Source organism: Odontesthes bonariensis, chromosome 12, assembly GCF_027942865.1.
Source record: "Odontesthes bonariensis isolate fOdoBon6 chromosome 12, fOdoBon6.hap1, whole genome shotgun sequence".
NCBI classification, from domain to species: domain Eukaryota; kingdom Metazoa; phylum Chordata; class Actinopteri; order Atheriniformes; family Atherinopsidae; genus Odontesthes; species Odontesthes bonariensis.
In genome coordinates this window covers 31,928,273-31,953,390 of record NC_134517.1, presented here as the reverse complement: position 1 = coordinate 31,953,390, position 25,118 = coordinate 31,928,273, and the positions used below count along the sequence as shown (strand labels likewise).

General features: G+C 42.3%; 1 protein-coding gene across 1 annotated transcript in view; it reads left to right on the top strand.

The window, feature by feature from the left end:
• The first annotated feature begins 2,308 nt into the window (after window positions 1-2,308).
• The window catches only part of LOC142396908 (SH3 domain-binding protein 4), a 36,223-nt gene continuing 13,413 nt past the window's right edge, over window positions 2,309-25,118 (top strand). The window contains exons 1-3 of the mRNA XM_075480117.1: window positions 2,309-2,465; window positions 20,755-20,977; window positions 21,468-23,824. Of these exons, the coding sequence (XP_075336232.1) occupies window positions 20,854-20,977; window positions 21,468-23,824 (2,481 nt within the window). The 5' untranslated portion in view covers window positions 2,309-2,465; window positions 20,755-20,853. The remainder of the gene's footprint in view (window positions 2,466-20,754; window positions 20,978-21,467; window positions 23,825-25,118) is intronic.

Genomic DNA, 25,118 nt, shown 5'->3' with positions numbered 1-25,118 from the left:
ACAACAATTTAAAATTTAAAAAGTGTAGAGTAATAAACCTGCAGGAAAAAAGGCAGAAAACAAAACTAAGCGGGATGGACAAGGGGAAAAATATCTCAGAAAAATAAATGATAAATAAAATCCCAAAACTATGACAATCCACACCTTTATTATTTTCATTCATCAATTAACTCATTTCAAAGAGCTGTAATCAGTTAAATCAGCACCATGTGCCAGTATGTGGAGGATAGGTTTGGTTTTGTCCCGGAGCCCCCATTCTTCAGTGAGTTTTGTCTGTTTCTGTCTTCTGTCTCCTCGTGTAATCCCAGTTTGAACTCGATGCTACTGAGATCAGGACTTTAAGGTCCAGACTTCCTGCTGCAGGGCTCCTTCTCCTTCCTGTGGCTGGAGTAGGGATTTTATGGCTGTGTTTTTGTGATTGTTTTCCTGCTGCAGGATAAATTAAAAACAATCTGACGCCTCCCTGTTTGTGATAAGAATCGAAAGTGCCGACAACTTTTGCACTGCTCTGTAAGTATTATTAAATTCACTGCATTCTATCAAGAACACTTCTGCTGAATATAAATGAAGAGATTCTTTATTTTGGCTGCTCACAGTTGGCTCAGCTGTGCCTCTGGGTTTGATGAGATGGGAGCTTGCTTAAGTCTGTGAAACGTAAAACAATTTGTAGGGTCTTGTGAGTGATCATATGGTGGATACTGGCTGTCAGCTCTGTCGTCTGAGTTTAACGTTGTCCAGTTTTCAAGGTGCACTTTTTCCTGCCTGTTCATCTGTCAGGCTGCAGTGCCAGGTGTGAGGCAAGATTCTACATCTAAGTGATTGAAAGGCATATTATGACTATATTTTTTGCAAATCAATCTCTCAAATGCTGCCTTTTTCCTCTTTGCATGTGTTTTTTTTCACAGGTAAGTCGCACAAGACTCAAATCTCTTTTTCTGACCCCAAGTCTCTGAGATCAAAGTTAAGTTTATCGACTTTACATCCACATAATAAATTACTCTGTCTGACAATCACTCATCTCCCTTTATATCAAGAGGTTTTTAATGCCAAACTTCATTCAAAACTTCAAGTAATGGTTGATATAAGGACATATTTTCTCCAACACCTTCTCATTCCTGACTAGTCACGTACTTATCCTGGATCAAAAGCCCTTTGTGTCATTTATAACTAACGCAGATCTCCATTATCATCACTTTCTAACAAACAGTGACCTGATCTACAGTTTCATATTCACAGTTCTTCTTCTGCAGCGTTCAGTGATACAGCGACTGCACCAATGATAAATGGTGACAAATGGAATCATTGTTCTACACTACTAATAACAACATTTAGACCAACTTTGACACGGCTGTTTTTTCACTTCCGTTGCTCAATCATTTCACTACTTTGTTACACATTAAAACATTCTTGGCTAAGGTTTGGAAATCATCATGGTTAGGCATTCCGACACATAGTGTCTCTTACTGGAAAAGATTCACCAGCATTTCCCAACTCGCCAAAACAAAATTTCCTGCTTCTGATGCTGTTCCAACTCAGGAAACCCTTCATTTCCAAAAGTGACACCTTGACACTGTCCTCCCCGGAACATTCCCGTAGGTCCCATGTTCATGCAGGCACATACGACCTATAATCGTGTTTGAAATGGGACCTCTGGTGGTTGTGCTTTGCTCTTCAGGGCCACTGTAAGATCTGGATCCAAGAATTTCTCATCCCGCCTTGGTGGAGGTGTGCATTCTCGGACTGCTGTTGTTAATCTAATAGCAGGTTTCTGCTGTCGTTTTAGTTTATGATACATTAACATGTGATGTTAATGACTTGTCTATTAATGGATATCAGTTGACAAGTGTTGTAAATTAGATATAGCAGTTTACATGCATATAGTACACCAATCAGATGGTGTAGCAGGTGTGCTTTGCAAATTTTTTTTTTTGTTTTATTAAGGTTTAACTATTTAAAGACAGCTATAGCAATGAATTGTATGTATGCAGATATTTTATGAAAGACAGGATCAGTTTTAATACAATTTGTGTATTACCTAAGTATAATCTACACATCATGTAGACTGAACTGTGGTGCGACACACTGCCAAGAAAATGAAAGTCTTGTTCAGTTGCCTACAATCTTGATCAAAACCAAATCGATCACTTTCAGCAGAATGAGCAGATCAGCAACAAAAATGGATGTGCAATTAAATTTGAAAGTAGTTATCTGTCTTGTTTCATTTGACTGAGTGACAACGTGACATCATGCCCTTATGGAAATGTGTCCCGGTGAGGCCCCTCCCTGCCCGGGTGACATCAGCCGGAGCTCGGCTGCTTTCCTCCAGGAGCCCTCGGTGGATCCGCGCACACACACATCCAGCGTAGCCACCGGGAAAGCTCGACGGAAAGAAGGTGATTGCTCGGCTGTTGTTGGTTCTTTTTTTTTTTTTCCCCCAATGGAACAAAACAAGACTTCTCTTCCAGGTAGGCTGTCTTCTTTCTCTCGACCTCATCTTCCTCCAGAGTCTGTTATATTTTTTTTATTTTCTTGTCGGGGAGAAAATGTTACTCCACCTGGGAGCGACAGTAACTTTTCCCTGTGAGAAATGCAGCGCCAGCGGTACATATTTCTAAGCTCTGGATGAGAAAACGACAGTTGACCGACATCTGATGGATTTTGGTAGTTTTCCTTAGTCGTCAGTGGGTTCATACTTTAACAGAGAGGCTTTATTTTGTCTAATTTTCCGTGTCTCGATGTTAGTTGGACCGTTGAATCCTGCCTGTGGGTGTAACTGTCTCGTACCTGCTGTAAAACTACTGTAACGGTGGTTTTCGCTCGAAAGCAGCGGCTGCTTTTGTCGCCTTGATGTTACCCAAAGTGTTTTTAAATCCTTCTAAAGCTGGAAATCCCACAGTAAGAGAACTCAAGCCCAGCAAATCTGTAATAAATGTAAGAAATGGAGGCGTAGCGGTGTCACAACCTGATGGTCTCTCTGTATGCTAATGGTCTGCTCGTAGCTGAAGTGGGGTAGTTGGGGGAACACCGGTTGCCATGACATCAAATGAAACACAAGACTGATTTCAATAACGATTTGACATCACAGGCCTCTTCTTCATCACCACAGTCGTCTTCCAAATGCTGTTTTAAGATTTAGAGGTTTTTCAATTCTTGTAGCTGGATGCCCCCCCTCCCAGTCTCCACGGGGGCCCTAACTGCTCCACCTTTACTGCTCTGTCTCAACATCTGTGATAGATAATGTCAGGTCCTCCAACCACCATCTTAAGCTTGTGGAGCTACTTCAGGATGTTTGTTTTATTGAAGACAAGAAAACCTCTCAGAAACTTAAATCTGTGCTATGTTTGATTAAAAAAGTGCCTTTTAATATGAAAATAACTGTTTAAAGCTAAACAAAACTCAACATCAACATACAAGAAATGCATTTAGTCTCCAGTTAAACTGCGTTCAAAGTTAAATTAAATTAAAATTAAATGTTGTGTTGTGTGAAATCCTTTTTAATAAAGTAAGTACTGGATAGCTGCTGGTGTGTTCTGGGTACAGAGGTTCTCTGAATTTGTCATTGCTTGAAACAAAGGTTGCGCGAAGAGGCAAGACTTGAGTCCCCGTAAGGTTGTTCGTCCTCTCCGCGTTGTTGCTTTACACAGCTTTGGAATCAACATATATACTTCTTGTTTCATGTTGCTGCCACCTGGGGGCAGTTTCAAATATGTCGAAGAATCTGAGGTGTCTGTTGCTTTTGCTTGTGTTCGTGCTGTTGTTGGTCCTTTAGCTTTGCTCTGTTCTTGGTTGTGTTAGTGCTGTTGTTGGTCCTTTAGCTTTGCTCTCTTCTTGGTTGTGTTAGTGCTGTTGTTGGTTCTTTAGCTTTGCTCTGTTCTTGGTTGTGTTATTGCTGCTGTTGGTTCTTTAGCTTTGCTCTGTTCTTGGTTGTGTTAATGCTGTTGTTGGTCCTTTAGCTTTGCTCTGTTCTTGGTTGTGTTATTGCTGCTGTTGGTTCTTTAGCTTTGCTCTGTTCTTGGTTGTGTTAGTGCTGTTGTTGGTTCTTTAGCTTTGCTCTGTTCTTGGTTATGTTAGTGCTGTTGTTGGTTCTTTAGCTTTGCTCTGTTCTTGGTTGTGTTAGTGCTGTTGTTGGTCCTTTAGCTTTGCTCTGTTCTTGGTTATGTTAGTGCTGTTGTTGGTTCTTTAGCTTTGCTCTGTTCTTGGTTGTGTTACTGCTGTTGTTGGTTCTTTAGCTTTGCTCTGTTCTTGGTTGTGTTAGTGCTGTTGTTGGTTCTTTATCTTTGCTCTGTTCTTGGTTGTGTTAGTGCCGTTGTTGGTCCTTTAGCTTTGCTCTGTTCTTGGTTGTGTTAGTGCTGTTGTTGGTCCTTTAGCTTTGCTCTGTTCTTGGTTGTGTTAGTGCTGCTGTTGGTTCTTTAGCTTTGCTCTGTTCTTGGTTGTGTTAGTGCTGTTGTGGGTCCTTTAGCTTTGCTCTGTTCTTGGTTGTGTTAGTGCTGTTGTGGGTCCTTTAGCTTTGCTCTGTTCTTGGTTGTGTTAGTGCTGTTGTTGATTCTTTAGCTTTGCTCTGTTCTTGGTTGTGTTAGTGCCGTTGTTGGATCTTTAGCTTTGCTCTGTTCTTGGTTGTGTTAGTGCCTTTGTTGGATCTTTAGCTTTGCTCTGTTCTTGGTTGTGTTAGTGCTGTTGTTGGTCCTTTAGCTTTGCTCTGTTCTTGGTTGTGTTAGTGCCGTTGTTGGTCCTTTAGCTTTGCTCTGTTCTTGGTTGTGTTAGTGCCGTTGTTGGTCCTTTAGCTTTGCTCTGTTCTTGGTTGTGTTAATGCTGTTGTTGGACCTTTAGCTTTGCTCTGTTCTTGGTTGTGTTAGTGCCGTTGTTGGACCTTTAGCTTTGCTCTGTTCTTGGTTGTGTTAGTGCTGTTGTTGGTCCTTTAGCTTTGCCCTGCTCTGGAAAAAAACAGAACTAGCAGTGAATGAGGATGTGTGCTTTGTTTCCCCTTTTTGGCTCAAGCTAGCTTACAGTCAACACCTATGTGTAGCATCATACCTGAGGGCTAAGCATTGTTAGATTTTTGGAGAACTGTTGGCAAGCTAATGTAGGTTGGGTGAATTCCCCGAATCTCTCGCTCTGTGTGGGATGAAAGTAACACAGATGGATATGAATCCTGCATTTTTCCCTTTGCTACTAAAAAAGTCACAAATAAACAAACACAAAAGCCCTTTGTTGAAAAATAACTTCCTTTTTTTGTCAGCTGACTGTAAGTCGATGGTATAAACAGGAAAAATATTGTATGATCGTCCAAAATGTAGAAGTGCCAAGAATGTTTGGTGTGTTTATTTCCTCTTGTGGGGATGTTAACATGATGATAGGTTAATCACTCTGAGGTCTGTTCAAAATCATGAGCTATAATGAGTTGTTTTGTCAAGTGACTGCTGATGACTGCTGATGTGATTTTTTTAATTGCATTTGTATGAATGTAAACAGATTTTCCAACAATAGCAAATACATTACATCTTAAGTTATCAAAGGAAATTCGGGCCTCATTGAAAAAAATAGCAAGTAAAACAGTAAATGTTGAGACACATATAGCTTTAAAAAAGCTGGATTACCAAAGTTGAAATTCTTTTAAAGTTAAAATTTTTAATTTAAACGATGATATAAAACTACATGGGACAGAATATAATGATGGTCTACATGAGAGCGCCAAATGTGGCTCCAGAAAGGAGCCCCCCCCCCATAATTTGTTTTTGGTTACAGCTCTGTTTTATTTTTCTGTGCCCATTTATGAGTGCGTTTAAGTTTTAAAAGCTCACACGTGCTGACGCGGAGAGTTGTTCACATATAAATGCCCTCCATATAGGTTACCATCTGTTGTCTGTTGGGTTCATGTGGAGCACTTTGATTGGTCCTCGAGCCTCTGATCTCTGCAGAGGCAGATTTAGGTGCTGGTGCTTTTGAGCATATCATATTTTCATTAAAGAAAAAAAAAACAGTATATACATCATCACATTGTAAAAAGCACTGCAACATTTCCTTAATGTGTCCCAATGGTTAAATTCTATTGAAAAGCTAAACTGGTAGTACTCTGTATTTCTCGAAATGAACTCAGCAAACGAAATATTTTCCTCGTCTGTCTCTAAATACTTTGTGACATCACTGCCAGACAGACTATTTTTTTTTTGCTTTGTCCAAAGAGGATGTATTTCTGCATTTGTGAAGATTATTATCCGAGCAGTTTTAAGATTTATTTATCTAGTGGTGTTTCTATTTTGGGCAGGAATGGTGAGATTGACTCAAGATAAACTACAACGTTTGGCTCTTACTGGGCTTCGGACAATAGTGGAGCTCTATCACAAAAGAATACTCTGCTCTCATAACAGATGCTGTTACAGTCAATTAATTTAACAAGAAAAAATGTAGATTATCACCAGAAGTTTAATGTTAAAAAAGAAAGTAAAATACCTTTAAAGCTGCACATTTCTGTCCTTAGCAACAAAACTAAGAAAGCAGTTCCTTCAACAAGCAGCTTTATAGATTATATTGTGTATAGATCTGTTTCCGAGTCCAGACTTTACCTACCCTCTATCAGACATTTCTAGTAACCACACACTAAACTCTCCAGCAAAGGTCACGTGGTTGACTGCAATGTAAATTTGATTAACGCAGCTTAAATGGCTGGACTGTCACTGCAGGTTTGTAAGAATCTGTTTGTGGAAAACTGGACCTCTTATCATCCTTTCCTCATCGAAGGGCTGACTTATGTTTCAGCGAAACTTGAATGGACTTCTTTGTGTGAATGCATGCATGTGATTTCAGATATGCACAACCCCCCCACCCCTCGCAACCTCCTCCCCTCGGGGGTAAACGTGCATGTCCTGGTGTTGCTGGAGTTCGGTTCCAGCTGATTACAGCACGAGTTATGACAGCGAGGGCACGGCTGATGTTGGCATCAGACAGGCAGCTGCTCCCTGCCTCCCCCCCCACCTCCTCCCACCAGCCCCAGGCTCCCAGTCCCAACCCAGGGCCACCCTTGTCAGCTTTATTTTTCTCGGGGAAAGAAGACAGCCATTATACCAAGAGTGAGTCATCCTCGAGCCCCCCCCCACTTTCATTATTCACACTCAGGACATCAGCTGACTGTTCACTGCTGCCTAAGAGTCATCACCACTACCTGCTATCAGTAAGAAACTCGCTGTTCATTGGTCTGATTTGCATCCACGATGGAGAGTGATCTTCACTCTCCCTGCATGAGCATTATAGCTTCAGTTTTATTTTTAGCTTGTTAGCTTTGTGGCTCCAATAATGATACAGTCTGCTGCTCGATGTCTTGGTTTGGTTCTGTACGAGGCTTCTGGCACAACCTCGCCAAAATGTGAAGGAACAGACAACGGAAAGCAGTCTTAAAGACCCTTTGGACACCTCCTCAGTATTTGTTTTATTTTAGTTTGTCCACAGACGGTAGTTCATGCTCAGCCCGCTGATAATAAGAGCAAAATGTCACTTGTAGTTGTTCTTGTTGTGTATTGTGTCACTTTGATGAAGAAAGCCACAGAGACATGAGTACGGGGTTGGACCCGTTTATAGCTTTTTCTGGATGGATGCAGCCACCTGATGTAAGATGTGAAGCCACAGAGGAAAGTGCCCGGCTCAAAAACACCTTTGGATCCAAAAGACTGCTATTCAAAAAGCGTAAACCTCTCAGAAAATATTAAATAAACACGTTTTTACCCACAAGCCATGATTGTATCATTAACTGGATTGAGTCCCGCTCATCAGAGTGCTTATTCCTAAAAAAAATCCATAGTTAAATAGATATTAGGCCTCACATATTTACATTTTATTCACATCAGGCTTTAAGTATTACTCTTCAGCTCTGTCCATCTGCATTGGAACAGCATTTCAGAAACAAAATGAAGTGTCCATGTTTTATACGCTGCCCACAGTCTTTGCTTTGTGCTTTAGGACGAAGGACCAACTATTGGAAACAACTAGGTTAACAAGCAGTGGGGTTCAATCTGTTTTTAAAAAAAGAACATTTATTTTTAGTTCAGATTTAGGACCAAGATATGTGCTGAGTGAGGTTCTTTTTTTTTTTTTTTTTCCAGCTGGAGCAAATGTGGCAGAGCTGTGTGTTCAGAAATTGCGTAATGGAGACACTTAGAAGCAGGCCCACAGCAGTCTATCTGAAATAAACTGCAACAATACAGTAACTGAAGAAATGACCTCCCTCAGGACCAGGGTGTTAAAAGCCAACAAAACATGGAGCAGATCGTGTGTGTCTCCCGATAACATCGTTGTCACAGGACACAAGATGTCAAACCTCTCAGCAAGTTTCCCAGAGATCTGAGTGGTGAGAAGGGACCATAATTTTAAACAAACATGGCGTCCATTCAGGAATGTCTACTGCTGAGTTAATTCTGCATTCGAGCTATTTCTTAGTTATTGTTAGTGGGCCCTCTGGTGCCACACCAACCTTCCATTACTGTCCCATCTGTGGTAAAGGAGAGTGAACTTTCACCATGAATTATCAGATTTTCTGCTGGGTGATGAAGTTACAAGCTTCACAGCTTGCTGCCAGTGACGCTTTAGATTGTGGACTTGTCTTGTTTAGGGGAGTACAGGGAGTGAAGTGTGGGTCACTTTGTATGTGTGGGGTTGGAGGATAGAAAGGGGTGTGCATGTGTCTTGAGGGTGTGTGCGCATTGCAATTGTCTTCATGGTCGTGACAAGACTGACAACACTAAAAGCAGCCCAATGAATTTCCTTATAAAGGCCCAGAGAGGCAGTTGAACATGATCTCTGACCTCGTCTTTGTCGTCACGGCAATGATTAAGTCTCCCCCCCACAACTGCTCCTTTACTTGAATAATGCAGGATTTCATTTGGGGCTCTGCATTCCTCACATTCCTCCTCTCTTATTCCCTGCAGCCCAATTTCACCTCGGCGTGTTTACATAGTGAAGTAAAAGGATGAGTGATGGCTGCAGCAGCACCGACTAAAACCCCACAGAACACATCCCCTGGCTGCGGAGCCAGAACATTTGAGGTGATCGCTTTAAAATCGCCAGGAAAATCTGCCATTTTTGGTGTTCCAGCTTCAAACAGCTCTAATCAGACGAAGAATCAGTTGCTGTGTGTAATGCCCCCCCCTCCCCACCTTAAACTAAAATGACTAATTGTCCTTTACCCCATCTCATCCCTATTTCTCTTTTCACTGCATCTGAATGGGCAAATTAGACAGCAGCAGTTTTCACTGTCTGGAGGGAGGAATATACGAGCGTGATGAATAAATAAAAAGAGTGTTTATATCTGCTTTAGAAATGTAACTGGGACCGTCTTCCCTCTTCACACGTCTCGTCTCCATTGCTGCTCTCTTTGCTTTGCTGTTTGTATTACCGTTCACTGTGAAAGTGAAGCCGTACACAAGTCTGTTAAGTTTGTGGTTGGAAGGTTTCATCAGAAACTAAGTAGGCATCTGGTAAGCATCCTTGGTTCCACAAACAGTTCTGTATTTCCTGCTGTGGAAAATGTCCACTTGAAAACTGTTTATATTTGAGATTTTGGACAAAATAAGGTATTATCTGTACACTGTGAGTAAACAGCCAGGGCCAAAATATATGATCACATTTTATTTTATACTGAGATAGAGATAGATATATTTGTTAGACCTCCAGGAGTAAGTCGTTTTTTGATGCACACTTTGAAGTTACTCATTAGAAAAGATGAATGGACACAACAAAAATCCAGATGTTTGCAAACAAGTTTACGTTCACATCAGGGCAGATGAAAAAGCCTTAAAGCTGACATATTATGCAGGACTGGTGGCATGCATGATTAGCTGTCTCCATCTTGAGATAAAGTTAGAAGTGATCTAATACTTTGAACTCGTCAGATTAGTCCTGTGGAAAGAATCACAAGTTTTCGCTCCATTCTAAAGCAGAAGAGGTGGCCACCATGGTCCCTCCTGCCCATGGCGTCTTTCATCTTTCATAGCCAGTACGGTGGACACGAAGGCTTAAAGAAAACAAACCTAGCTGTTCCTGAAGGCCTGTCTCCGTTTTTTTGTTTTGTATATGTCCAAAGACGAATGGTTTAGTTGGTGAGACCTTAACGTTTCCTGTTAGCCATGTGTAACGTAGCTTTTGTGCCATTTACTGACAACGCCATGCAGTCTAATTTATTCCACTCAAGCCTGCTCAATCCTACCATTGAAATTGGGTTGAATAAGGTCCTATACACAGAGTCAAGTGAGTCTACACATCATTTAAATAGCCTATCAGCTTGTTTGCCTGCCAGATGCCATGCTCAGATCAAATGGTAAAAGCATTTTAAACATTTCCAAAGACGAACACTGGAATTGTTTACAATGCGGTATCATATCTAATATCTTTTAGATTTCATAAGAAGGAAGGAACACTCTACACGGTACAGTAGTTCGCACCTTTACTGTTATTGGCAATTGGACTGTTGACGGCTTCTTCAGTGATCACATTGTGACAAGAGAAAACTCTGGCTGTGAGCACACCAATATATTTAGAAAGTTGAGTGTTTGGTTCACCTTCACCCTTTTAATGAAGAAAAAATAGATAGTCAGATAATACAATGAATTTTAGTTTGCAGCCTTCCCGTTAGATATTCTTGAGGTGTGGTTGCGACTCTGCAGATGCACAGAAACGTCTCTCTCTGACGGCGGTGTGTACTCTGCGGCTCAGCTCCGCTTCGCTGCAGGACACGAGGTTCCGGAGCGTTGTTTCTGAACACTGGAGGCCTCAGCAGTGTTGACTCAGTGTGAGACTGTTTGTGTTCTTACGTCTCTCGCTGGGCTGCTGCCTGAGAACACAGCATCTGGGTTTCTCTCATTAGCTCTCGAATTCACAAGATAATTCGAGGTCTGTGAGCTCGTCTAGCAGCCGACGCTTGGCAACTGCCGAATCCTCCTTCGCTGCAAACAAACTCTGCCTGTTAGTGGGCCAGTTTCACTTCTCTTCAGCATGAGTTAGTTCATTATTACCATTTATACTGATACTGTTGTTGAGTTTGAACGTCCTTCTTGACTGTGGGGAAGCGGACGGGAACAATGTGTTAGAGGTGGTGCTTTGAAGGAAATGCAGCAGGCCGGGAGAGTCGGCAGAGATCTAGCAGCCTCTCATCACAAAGGCATTTCCTCCTCAGCCACTTCCTGTTAAGGAGCAGTTGTCCTTAAACTCGCTGCAGAAGCCCGGCCTGCATCGAGGGCTAATATGGAGCCTGTGGCTTAGTCATCAGGATGGTTTTATTGCTGTGGGAGAAACGTTGGCATGTCTTTGACCTTGTACAGTGAGCTGTTTTATAGCCCAAGCATCGATATGCTCATCCACTGCAGTCTTCTGCTCTGCTCAGATGCACACAATATATTCTCCTGTTGAAATAAGCAACAGAATGAGCTAAATATAGTGCGTAAGCAGAAATGCAATGGGCTGAAATCCTAACACTGGCACAAAAAACAAGTAGCCTGAATTATTTATTTGTTCTGATTCTGTTAAAGACTCCATAAAAGGGATGTGAAGCAATTTAATAATTTGAATAGACGACTGGCTGTATTCATTTACTGCTTTTTCAGTCTTGTTGACCACTCATTGTCAGGTTAGGATTTATTAAACTGTCTGTTGCTGTTAATCCAGTATAGAATCATAGGAAAGTGGCACCATAGGCTTCAATAAACACGTTTGTCTTTTACTGGAAATTAAATTTCAAGGACACAAACTAAATTTGCTGCCTTGGCAACATACAAGAGAATATTCAGGAGGTCTTCAGGAGTTTCCTTTTGTTGAGTAGGTTGTTTTTATTCCTTCATGTCTGCAATATTGACCTTGTTTATTCTCTAGAGTCATAAACCGATGATCTTTCCTGTGATTAGTCATGCGATGAACATGTTCCCTGCATCCGGAAGCTGCGTCCGTCCTCCACTCCTCCCTGTACCTCAAGATGGATAAAACACTTCAATTCAAAGTTTTTTGATGAAATTGAGAATGCCTTCTCTCTTTTCCTGTAATATTTTTGAGAGCTAATTTAAAATATGCAGATTAGTGACTTGAAATAAAATGTAAAGCTCTACCATCCTATTTAGTTCTTCTGAACGTGGCAGCTCTGTTGCTCCTTGCAGTGAAGTAGTTCAAGTTTGAAAGTTAAAATATTTGTCAGATCAGCTGTCCAATCAGGGTATGACTCTCTTCGTGTTTCTCTCTTCTTTCATCCGGACGATGAAACCAAACCACAAGTGTCAACTCCCTTAAAAGGCAAACTGTTCAGTCGCGGTTCGGGCTAATCTTTATCTTTTCACAGGATTTGGGGGTTTGGTGAGAACTGGAAATGAAACCTAATCATCTGTCCATCCATCTTCTAAACCCTGTTAATCCAATTCAGGATCACCAGGGAAACCTAATCACTTGAGATGCATTCACTGGTGGTTGAGAAACACCTCATTTTGAACTTTTCTGTGGAAACCTCTGCTCTGGGCTATTTGAGCTGCAGTTGCTCGGTGCTTTTAAATGAGCTGCTTTTTGGCACAAAACAAGTTATTGAGCGTTTTTAGGTTTAAGTACCTTTAGTTTTTCTTCTTTCTTCAATTCTTTGTATCTATGACGTTGGTAACAGACCAAAAGACGCATTTATTAATAAAAAAGCCTGTTGTGAGAGTGCAGAAAAACCTTCAGCCCGTCCTCTAGGATGAAGGTGAGCACCCCGCTGTGCCCTGTCAGCTGTTCAAAGGTGCTTTGTGTTTTCTTCTTGAATCTGTAATTAAAACCATTTGCCACCACCGTTCTCCTGAGGGACACCCACCCACCCTACAGGAAGTGAACTGCAGAATAAAAGGAAGGGCACGGATGACAGCCTTGCAGAGCACTTCCTCTGCAGGGACCGTGAAGGAAAGGCTGAGCGACTTCATTTTTTTTTTTTTTTTTTTCTGAGACGTTTTCCTACGGCTGTTCCAGTGAATTGGAGTGTGGAAATCGGTTTACGGTGCCTCAGCAGGGTCAATTGGCTGCCATCCCTCCTGCCTGCTGACAGTGACCACCTCATGACAGGAGAGAGGAGCATGGGGCAGAGAGTGACACATGTGATTCTCATTTTATATTCATAGTTTGGGTTTATGTTGGGTGGGTCAGTTATCACAGCAGGGCCTCTCCCCTTCTCTTCCTCTTGCTGCAGATCATTTAAGAGACAGACCAAAAGGCAGCCTCAGCCTGGCTTAGCTTTAACCTATGTAGGCTAGATCTGATGGCAACATGTAATTGTTGTGCTATGCTATGCTCATGTCTGGAGGGTGCTTCCAGTTTTAATTGGTTAACAGGGCCGATGAGGGATCTTAACTGTTTAACAACTCGACAGAGAAAAGCAGCAAACAAAAGGAATTACCAAATTATCTCCGAGCAGCCTGCTAAGCAGTCCACTGCACCCGAGTTATTAGCCGATCGGGAGGCATTCAAATGTTCCGTGTAAATATCTTCGGGTTTATTGCTTCTTTCTCCAACTGTGAAGAATTATTTTGTTTGAGCTTCAAAGCGAGAGGGAAAACTGTCATCTAAGGGATGATTAGTCATTTTACCTTACAGGGTTGGTCATGGAAAAATGAAGTTCGTGTTCGCTGATCAGCCTGAAACACCCGCACGATATTCTGAGACAGCGCCTCTGAGTGAGTCAGGGACACGTGGGGTTTTCATGGTCCGGACCTGTTCCAACACATCCCAGAGATATTTCATCAGATTGAGATGTAGATATTTGGAGCATTGTTGTGTTCCTCGGGTCGTTCCTCTGCAGTTTTTACAGTGTGGTCGGGAGAACTGTCCTCTTCTGTGGATCGCTCTGATTTGGCCCATAACTAAAGTGATTTCTAACAATGTCTGACGTGTGAAAAAACAACATCAGTCCATCGTTCTTTGTGTTGGAGCTGCAGGTCTTCAGAAACAAAAAGCAGTGTGAATCCAAAGGGCATACCTGAACGTACTTCAGTCAATAACAAGATTCCACTCCCACTCACGTATACTGAGACAGGATGGGGGTCCAGTTAAATGGCCCAGTCGAACGTAACCACAGCTCGACTCAGCTGTACGCGTAACTGTGCTTATGGTTGTGACAACATTTGTGCAAAAGATTGTAACAGAAAAAAAAAAGAGATGGACAAAGCTGTTAAAGGGATAGTTCGCCTCGTCTGAAATGAAGCTGTATGACATCCCATATTAGCAATATCATTTATTAAATTTGACTTACCCCCCCTGCTGCGTCCTGTGAGCCGAGTTCCAGCCTCGTTTTGACGTTGACGAAGGTAGTCCGGCTAGTTGGCTGGGGCCACAAAAATAAAGCGTTTTGCTTCTCAAACAATATGCGTTCAAAAGAGTAATACATTTGCATCACAAAATCATTCACCCAGAAAAAAGTCAGACCTCACAATCGCTTGGCGCTATTTTCTCTCCCTTCGTATCACTGCGGGCTGTGTAAACTGTGCAGACCGAAGTGCAGACCGAGCAGCAAACACCGTAACAGGCGCAGCTGTCGGCAAGTGGCAGCACGCAGTGATATGAAGGGGGAGAAAATAGCACCAAGCGATTGTGAGGTCTGACTTTTTCTGGATGAACGATTTTGTGATGCAAATGTATTACTCTTTTGAACGCATATTGTTTTGAGAAGCAAAACGCTTTATTTTTGTGGCCCCAGCCAACTAGCCGGACTACCTTCGTCAACGCCAAAACTCAGCTGGAACTCGGCTCACAGGACGCAGCAGGGGGTAAGAAAATGTTCATAAATGATATTGCTAATATGGGATGTCATACAGCTTCATGTCAAAAGAGGCGAACTATCCCTTTAATGTAGTTTTGAATCCACTGCCTACAATGACTTATTTCTTCTCTTGTTTGACAAATGTTTTTAACAGATTATTGAGTGATTATGAAACCAAATTCAGATACATCAGATTATCAGACAACACGACAGAGAGAAAGTCTGAAAATTCCAATAAGTTGATCTGCATGCACGAACAGATTAGAGGTTGGAGGCTGCTTTTACACTCTCATTCTTCCTTGATGTCGGGATTCCTTGAAATCTTTATCTACACACTTCGTCTCTCTTCATATGAACTTATCTCGGCATGCTTTAGTGAAGTCAGATTCCTCAAAGAGCCTAATTTCCTGAAGATAAACACTCTTCACCATCAGGCTCCAGAAAGCTACATGAAATCCAACTGACAAAAATGGACTGATAGTTCCACGGTTCTCTCTCTCGTGTTGCAGCTCTGAGGAAGTTTGTTTCAGTCGAGACCTGACCTTCACGTCACAGTCCCGCTATGAGAGACATGACATTGTTTTCATAGGTAATTCCACAAGTTATGAAAGTCTTTAATGGCAGTTGAGCGATTAGAAATGCAAGAAAAGTCAGGAGGGAGAGTCTTTGACGTACCTTTAGCAGAGAAGGTGGCTGTGCCTCATTAGAGCCTCTCCAAGTACCTTATTATCAGGCAGCATGTGGTGATTTGGCCCATAGAGTTTTCTTGTTGTGCTTTTTCTGATTTACAAGCCAGACGGACCCCACCCATCATTGTTCTGCAGGGCAGTTAAACAGTACAGGGTGGTCAGGCTGAGGTTTAGATATGTGCTGCTGCAGCAGACCACCCAAAGTTTACGTTTGACCCCATCTCATCCCTGCTCCCCCCCCGCCTCCCCTGGCTTCAAAGAGATGGTTTCCAGACGTCATGCTGTTGAGCAGAGAACGCTAACATTAGGATTTTGTTAACAGTAACTGAACGTTATTCAGTGGTAAAGTAAGTGCTGAAAAAGTGCTTTGGGGGGGGGGGGGGGGGAATAACCATTTGACAGCAGGAGTCGGTTTTAAATAGAAGAAAATAAGAAAATTATCTGGTCCTTACGAGGTTTTTAACATTAGATAAATAGCTTTAACTATTAAAAAATATTACAGTGTAATTATTTATTGAAAACTGAGCCAAAATGAAGAAGCAGTGAGTGAAAAATTAAGTTGCTGCTTCCATAGGAATTAAGAGAGTAAATATGCGTTTAGTGTGAACACAATGCCAAGGAGGAAAGACATCAGCAACCATCTTAGAGATCAGAATGTTGCTCCCCATCAATCTGGGAAGGGTTAAAAGGGTTCAAAAATCAAAACAGCTGTCAGTTTTCCCAGGAGTGGATGTCACAGCAAGGTCACCCCAAGGTCAGACCGAGCAATGCTCAGAGAAACCAAAAACTGAAGAGCTACAGCTCACTCTACAGGCCTCAGTTAGCATGTTTAATGTTAAAGTTCATGACAGTACAATCAAAGAGTTGTTTGGAAGGGTTGCAGGAGAAAGCCTCTTCTCTCTAAACAGAACATGGCAGCACAGCTTAGGTTTGCCAGGTTACATCTGAACAAACCAAAACACTTCTGGAACAATAATGACACCAAAGTGGAGATGTTTGGTCATGATGCACAGCAGCACGTTTGGTGGGACCTCAAGAAAGCTGTGCATAAACAAATGCTGCAAACGTCAATCAGCTGAAAACATGGAAAGAAGTTTGGTACAAAAATTCCTCCACAGTGATGTGAGAGACTGGAAATATCATACAGAATATTTTTACTGCTGAAAGTTTTTGCTGCTGAAAGTGGTTCTATAAGCTGTCAAGTCATGGGTGGACTTCTGTGCTTCTGTACTTTAACTTAATGATTGAAAAAACCTTATGATTGAAATCAAACTACAAAACCATAAATCAAAACATCACAGGGTTCAAAATAAATGACAAGAAAATGATGAAAATAACAGAAAGAAAGAAACAAAAACAAAATCAGAAGGATTTAAGAGCGGTAAAACACTCCAAAATAAACTGTCAACAGTTTGTGCTTCTCAGAGATCCTCGTCGACTGTTCCAGCAGTTCAGAGCGTAGAAGTTGAAATTCTGCCCCACCAGAGCTTTTTGGCTTCCACTGCGGAAAAAAACAGAGACTTCTGCAGAGGACCCAAGGGGCCGTCTTTTTGTAGCCACTCAGATTTGTATGTTGGCACTCCTGTAGCTCTTTTTAGAGTAGTAGAAGTAATTTAAAACCAACACATAACCTTTACTTTGGTATCATGGATGAGGGATATCTTACATCCAGCCTTGTCTTACTCATGAATAACCTGCTACCATAGAATTACTCTTTCCATCTTATCTGATTATGAGTGATATTTTACAACAATTACAACAGCATATTCTCATCACCACCAGAAGAGAAAATAACATCAATCCTGGCAGCTGCAAAGCTCTCATACATCCTCAATCAAAAAACTAAATTATTGTGAGAGATAGGGACTCTCATTGGCTAATTTTGGCTAATTTTTTAACCTTGTTGTCTTGAGAATAATTTTTACATCGTGCTCTGCCTCCTGTGCACTCCACCCAGCCACTTCCCTGGAGCATTTCCAGCTGTGAGAACACGTCTTCCACTGAAAATCTCCCAGTGAGAAGTGCCTGTGTCGGTAGAAAACTGGAGGAAAGCTCCACCCTGCTTTTGCAGATATTTACTGATGTTCGTTTTGTGAAAATGGATTTGGTTGCACCAGCAGCTTACATGGACTACGGTGGCTTTTTCCCTTAGAAAGTAACGCTATGGGATCAATGGAAGGGATCCAGAACAGTAAAGCTGTGAGTCAGAAACCTAAAAAAGGAGCATTTGGGGCAAAAAGGGCATTTTACCTTTGTGAAATGATATTAAAACTTACCTTTGGACTTATCGTGGTTCTAGCTGCAGCCTTAGGTGATTCAGATCTACTCTTTACTCTACCTGACTAATGCTGGGTGTTTGATGCCCACTGAAAAGCTTCCTTTGGGAAACTGTTTATCCTGAATAATGGTTTGATTTGTAAATTACACACAAACCAATTCTACTGTCAGTAGTTGGTCTTGGGATGGAGAGGTGACCTGTCCAGGGTCTACTCCTTGTGTATGGAGGATAAATGGGTGAAAAAGCTTTACAAGCTCAGCTAAATGAAAAAGGTTCAGCAAACATCAAAGCACTGGGTATTCCTCTGCCAACTTGTGAGTGGATGCAGAGTCATTAATGAATAGCTCATGTCAGACAATAGGGTTGTGTTTGTCAGCTGATAAGTCTCCTACCCTTTGCATGCAAGTTATTGAACTGCCATATACAATAAAGTTGCTGACGCTTCAGGTCCTATATGCCAAAATAATAATTCAGCTTCAGTTAATGGGCCGTTTACACTTTTAAAGCATTAGGGAATATTTCTGCTGAAGTGCTAAATGTCAGCAGGAGAATGTGGGAAGTTGTAACGTTGCAAGTTCTTGTTTTTCAGCTTAAAACAAAATACAAAAGGAGAACACTTGGCGCTCTGTGTGTGTGTGTGTTTTCTTTACAACAGTGCTAACTGTGATGTGACTGCAGCATCACATGGTTCTCCTTTCACAGAGTGGAACAAAGTGATTCAGGGACTATAAAAAGCGAGGAATACATGTAGACGTCCTTCCTTTAAACTAAGCTGGCTGACGTGCTAAAATCAGTTTTAATGTCAGCAGTGGACAAACATTGAGCAAATCTTATATGTTTGGGTGCTTATTAAAGGTTAATGATCTGAAACACCCCCGAGACTTTGGATATAAAAAGAAGTTTAGCTTGGGGCGATGTTGTTGGCAGAGTTTGTGTCTGCTGCTGCAGAAGTGTGTCAGTAATAAACTTTCTGCCGCCTCCTCCTCCTCTGCCCAGCATGTCGCCTGCAGCCACGACTCCGTCATGAATTATGGATTAAAGTGAAAACCTGGATCTCTCAAACTACTTCGTTTCACTGACCCACATCGATTCTTTACATTATCTTTCACCCCGGTATCTTTGGAAATCTTTGTGTTGACATAGACCGCAGAGGTTTGAATATTTGTCGGAGTCTGGAAGAAAATATGCATTTAAGAAGCATCCAAGGATGAAGTCACATGTGCGTGAAATGTAACAAGTTTTCCAGCGTTTCTGTGGAGAGTGAGCTGGACGGGTCACATTTGAGATGTGGAGCAGCCAAACTGTGTTTCCAAAAGTCCAGAGCTGTTGCAGTACTGAACCTGGTGAAATGTGGAAATAAGTGTCACATCTGGACATGGAAATCTGAGTGGAACCTGCTGCTGGCAAGCTGCATCAACAACGTAGCTACTCAACGCCTACGTTGTTACCACAGAAACACACACGGATCTGTGGGACTGATGTCGTCTGGAAACTCAGATACAATCTAATCACTCGGTAAATAGGAGAGTGGACAGTCTGATCTGGATATAGGATTTGAGAAACAAATCTGCTTTGCCTGCCGTGTGAACAGCCTTCATCCTATAATCCATTGTTGTGCAAAAACAAAAACACATCACAGTATCTCCGTCTTGCATAGGGTGGCCTGTTCCTTTCTCTCCAACGATCATATCATAACAAGTATAAAAGGCGCTTACCACAAGTAATAAAACCTATTTATTAGGTGGATTAATTTGAATTATATATATATATATATATATATATATATATATATATATCTTATTAGTTTAAGTAATTTTAGCCAAACTTACTAAATTGATCAATGGTTCTTGCTCCTCTGATGTATGAAGCTGTTGTTTCCTCTTCTTGCAGTCTAATAGTTTTTCAAAAAACAAATGAGATATTTAGCTGTTGTAATCAGTGAATGAAAGAGTTAAATAAGAAGCAATTCTGTTATCAGCCACCGGGGACGACCACTTTTTGCTAGAATTACATACATGGAAAAATAATCTGACTTTAGATCAGCTACAGAGAAACTTTTTTGAAGGAATCTCAAATCAGGCTCTCAGATGCATCGCTTGGGCACTGATGAGAGATCAAGAACATATTTTGTTTGCTGAATGTTGTTTTAATGCTACAACTTGCAGCTGTTTAATATTCAAAGTATTTATAGAACCTGATTACGAACATTTTCACCCTCATTTATCACTTAGACACTAATAAGATAAGAAAGTAGAAGAGGTTAAAGCTCCAGATTCATGTCTTTGGTGAGAAGTACCTTGTTTGGGACTGAGAGCTGCAGAGAGGGCAGGAATGTTGCACAGTTTCAAGATTTGGACTAATAACTGTTTGTTTTTGTCTTTTGTTGAGGCAAGAATGACATTGAACTCTGTAGCAGTGACTTTAGAGGAGAGCTGATAATGTGCCACATTCATGTTCCTTCTTTCGATTTTTTTACACTTATCTACACCTGTGACTGACGTCTTTAACATATTTTGATTTTCATCACATCTAGCAGTTTGTTTTACTCTGAATATTAAGAGAGCCACTTATTTGGAAAAAAAAATGACAGACATCATGCATCGGTCAGGGGTCAATTTGTCAGAACAAATAAACTGATATCCATAAACTTAAATTAGACATTGTATCCATGAGATGGCCAAAACTCCGAACACTGATTTTTCACTCTGTTTATTTGGATTTTCTAACTCCCCGTTGGTCTGACTCTGAACACAAACATCCAAAGTCCCAAGAATATCAAAGTTATGAAGAGGACTTTCATCACACACATATGTTTGTACTTTCAATATATAGAGTGATATATATTGCCTCATTAGTTGATATATAGCACATAAAAAGCCTAACAACCAAAAATACTGAGAATTTTAAAGTGGGTTGGAAAGCACTGCAACAGCCAGAGAGAATCTTTTATTAAGCCAGCACTGAGTTTCAAACAGGAAACTGTATTCTCAATTATAAAGTCTTAACAGTTTGTTGTAGCTGTGTGTAACTGAATGCTTTGCCTCTTTCAGAGATCATGGACAACTGCTGACATCTGACTTTGCCACCAAATAAGAAGTACTTCACAGCAGCCTGAACTCACCGCATGGTGCACAGTGACGGGCCCCAACATGGCCGCCCATCGGATCAGAGCCACCTCCAACAACAATGCTTCTCTCCCTCGCTGCAAGTCGGAGGGGACGCTCATCGACCTCAGTGAAGGAGTGTCAGAAGCCACTCTTACTGATGTCAAAGGTCAGCATTCAATGAGAAGGAAGGAACACCGCTGTGGTTGTTCATTAGAACTCTGAAGTGTATTTTTTATGCTGCAACAGATTGGAGGGATTTGGAAGTGACAGCTCATATTTACACAGGATTTTTTTTTTTTGTGGCGTACTGATGGCGTCATTGCACATGGGGCAGTTTTGCCTAGGAGCTTTGCAGATAGAGACATAAAAGTTACATGCTTCAGTCATTTTTAGTGCTTGAAATAGTTTGCGAGAAATAAATGTCAAAGCTGTATTTTAAGATCAGGAAAAAGTCATCCAGTGGCTCTATGAGGAAAACACTTGGTAGGCATCCACGATTGATCCAGAGTCACTTTTAAAGGCTTGAAGTTGATACCTTGCAATTATTTTGTATCATCAAAAATATACTTCTATATATTTCTACACACGTGGAAATAAAGGTTGTATGTTTAAGCTGGATCTTGCACCTTCACCTAACATGATTCTTTGTATTCCAGTGCCTTCTCCCAGTGCCTTACGATTGGATGCCACTGCCTCCTTCGGCACTGCCAGGGAAGTCGTCGCCATTAAGGACTATTGCCCGTCCAGCTTCACCACCCTCAAGTTCTCTAAAGGCGACCGCCTCTACGTTCTCGACTCATCAGGAGGGGAGTGGTGGTACGCCCACAACAAGACTGAAATGGGTTACATCCCTGCAGCTTACGTACAGCCCATCAACTTCAGAGACTCGTTCTTCAGCGACAGCGGGATGATCGACACCATGGGAGACTGTAACGAGGAGGCAGCCAAAGAAATGGACCTCTTGGGAGAGTGGGCAGGAGTGATTCTGAAACCAACCACGTTCCAAAACGGAAATCCTTTCTCAACAAACCATACCTCTACAAACCCTTTTCTGAATGGGGGTCCTCAGAGTTTACTTGATCTGAACAGTAATGAGAAATCAGTTGATCTCCTTCTGTTTGATACGCTCTCTCCATCAGTGCCCAACTCCACCAGCAACACTGTCGACAATGGCTTTGGCAGTGGTGTTTTTAACTTTAACCCTCTTAGTCCCACTGTGGGGGAGGGCCAAGCGTTCCGCAGGGATAACCCGTTTTTTAGAAGCAAACGTTCCTACAGTCTGTCTGAGCTTTCCATCCTGCAAGCTCAGTCAGACCCTCAGGCCTCCATTGGTTTCTTCGGAGGCCTGAAAGCGCCGGCACCGGAGCAGTTCCAGAGCAGGGAGGATTTTCGCACTGCTTGGCTCACCCACCGTAAGTTGGCCAGGTCCTGCCATGACCTGGATTCACTGGGTCAGAACCCAGGCTGGGGCCAAACGCAGCCGGTGGAGACCAACATCGTCTGTCGGTTGGACAGCACAGGAGGTGCGGTGCAGCTTCCAGACACCAACATTAGCATCCACATACCTGAGGGCCACGTGGTGCCAGGGGACACGCAACAGATCTCCATTAAAGCTCTGCTTGACCCGCCGCTAGAGCTCAACAGTGACCGCTGCACAACCGTCAGCCCTGTGGTGGAGATCAAACTCAGCAACATGGAGATCAAAACCACCATCACCCTGGAGATGAAGGTGTCAGTTGTAGTGAAAATGGAGAGCAGGCAGACGACTGAAGTCTTATGTGTGAGGAGTGATTGTAAGGAGGGACCTTACACTCCCATTCCTCAGGCGTACATGTACGGGGACACAGTTCAGGTGTGCCTGGACAATCTTGAACCCTGTATGTATGTGTGTGTGGTGGCCCAGGCCAAGTCTGTCCTTCCAAACTCCACAGTTTGGGAGAATGTTGTTAAAAAGATCACCTTAGGAGTGTATGGTCCCAAACACATTCACCCGTCCTTCAAGACAGTTGTGGCAATGTTTGGCCATGACTGTGCCCCAAAGACACTGTTGGTGAGTGAGGTTGGCAAGCAGGGGCATTCTGCACCACCTGTTGCTCTGCAGCTTTGGGGAAAACACCAGTTTGTCTTGTCCAGACCGCAGGACCTGCGTGTTGGAGTTTACTCCAACATGGCCAATTACGAGGTAAAGGCTAGTGAGCAGGCCAGAGTTGTTCGGGGCTTCCAGGTTAAACTAGGCAAAGTGAGCCGGTTGGTCTATGTAATTTCCTCACGCAACACTGAAGATGTTTTCGATTTCACCTTAAGAATCCAAGTCAAAGACGACCAAGACTGTATTCTGGGTCAGTTCTGTGTCCAGACGCCAACGCCGCCACCCAAAACAGGCCCAAAGACATCAGCCCAAAGGCGTTTTCTGAAGAAAAAGGAAGTAGGAAAGATAGTTTTGTCTCCTCTCGCTGTCGCCACCAAGTACCCTGTTTTCCAGGACAGGAGAATAAATAACCTGAAGTTTGGGAAATTAATCAAAACTGTCATCAGACAAACGAAAAATCAGTACTTGCTCGAGTACAAAAAAGGGGACTTTGTGGCGCTGTTGAGTGAGGAGAAGATCAAGCTGAAGGGCCAGTTGTGGACAAAAGAGTGGTACATTGGATACTATCAGGGTAAAATGGGGCTAGTTCATGCTAAGAATGTGCTAGTGGTCGGCAAAGTGAAGCCCATTTACTTCAGTGGGCCGGATCTTACAACGTCATTGTTATTAGAGCAGATACTGAAGCCCTGCAAGTTCCTCACGTACATCTACGCCTCTGTAAGAACTATACTGATGGAGAACATCGGCAACTGGCGGGCGTTCGCCGATGCCCTTGGATACGTCAACCTGCCTTTGACCCATTTCTGCCGCGCTGAGCTGGACAGCGAACCAGAGAGGGTTGCCTCAGTCCTGGAGAGGCTGAAGGAGGACTGCAACAATGCAGAGAGCAAAGAGAGGAAGTCCTTCCAGAAAGAACTCCTGACGGTAAGTTACAGCCTTGGCATCCTCCTCTGTTGCAGTGACTTAGCGTTTCATCCAAGCCACTGATTTGAAAAAATGCAAATCAGTGCTTTTTAAGTTTTGAGCCTTGGTTGGATGGGTTTTGTCCTTCATGTGTCCAATTAAATGACCATATGTCTATGTGTTAATCCCCTTGGTAGGAAATTTCTCCTCCTGTGTACAATTGTTCCTTCACTATGATAATATCTGCTCACAGCTGCTTCAGGTCTCAGGCTGTGATCCAGTCTGTTAATTCTGTTGGGAGTGCAGTCGATAACTGCTGTGTTGGCATCAAGGTCTAATAGGGACCTCAGGAGCTGTGGAGAGCAGCAGAGCACTTTGTCCCCATAACTGTTTCTATTGCTTGAGTTACAGCGTATGCAGTGTGAATATAGTATGCTGATCTGATAAATCAATCGATCTTTATGGACATGAATCAAACCAGAGGGCAACAAAACCAAGCAGGGAAATGGCTTAAAGAAGCACACCCCACCATTTTAATGTACTGATGTTATGGTCTGATATTCAGCTACCTGAACGGAGTCATGGCTACTCACAACAAATTCCTGTGTGTCTCCATTACCTGAGATTGTTCTGCTGTAATTATAAAATAAAATGGGTATTATTTAGTCAGGTTTGACATTAGTTGATGTATTACTTTGCTGCCTTCTTAAGCAAACGGATGTGTGGACAGTCCCGTAGGAGCCCTGCCCCTGCCCAGTGGTTTTCATTTAGTAATTACTGTGCAGTGTCTTTATCCACCTCCAATTTCTTTAGTTTAGCTTCCAAGCAGCCAAACGTTCTTGTAATCTTTTAAAATGGTCTTCAGCAATAGTTCTCAAGGCTTTCTGAGCGCCATCCAAAGTTTTTCTTTGACATTGGCTGCTTTTTTTTTTTTTACTCATTTTCAGCCCAGTCCTTGTACCTATTGTACAAACACAATTTTGTCCTGTATTTGCATTTGTGTTTGCAAGTTTCAGTAAACGGCTGCAGCTTTTTCCTGTCATTCTGTCAATTTATAAAGGAATGAGGGCTTGCTCGAGACTCTGAACAGTACTTTATATTCTGCTTGTGTCCAGAGACCGAAATGCAGAGCTGTGTTCTCTGTTTACATGTAAACCACCTTTCTTTGGCATTCGGCTGTTCATCTTCTGTCATAGAAATGTGTATTTTCTGCACTGCCTCAGGCAGGTACTGCAGCCAGTCTCCTCCACAGATGGTTAAACACACTAAATGCTCCTGTTATATCTACGGTAGTCTTTATGCTGATGGCCCCATG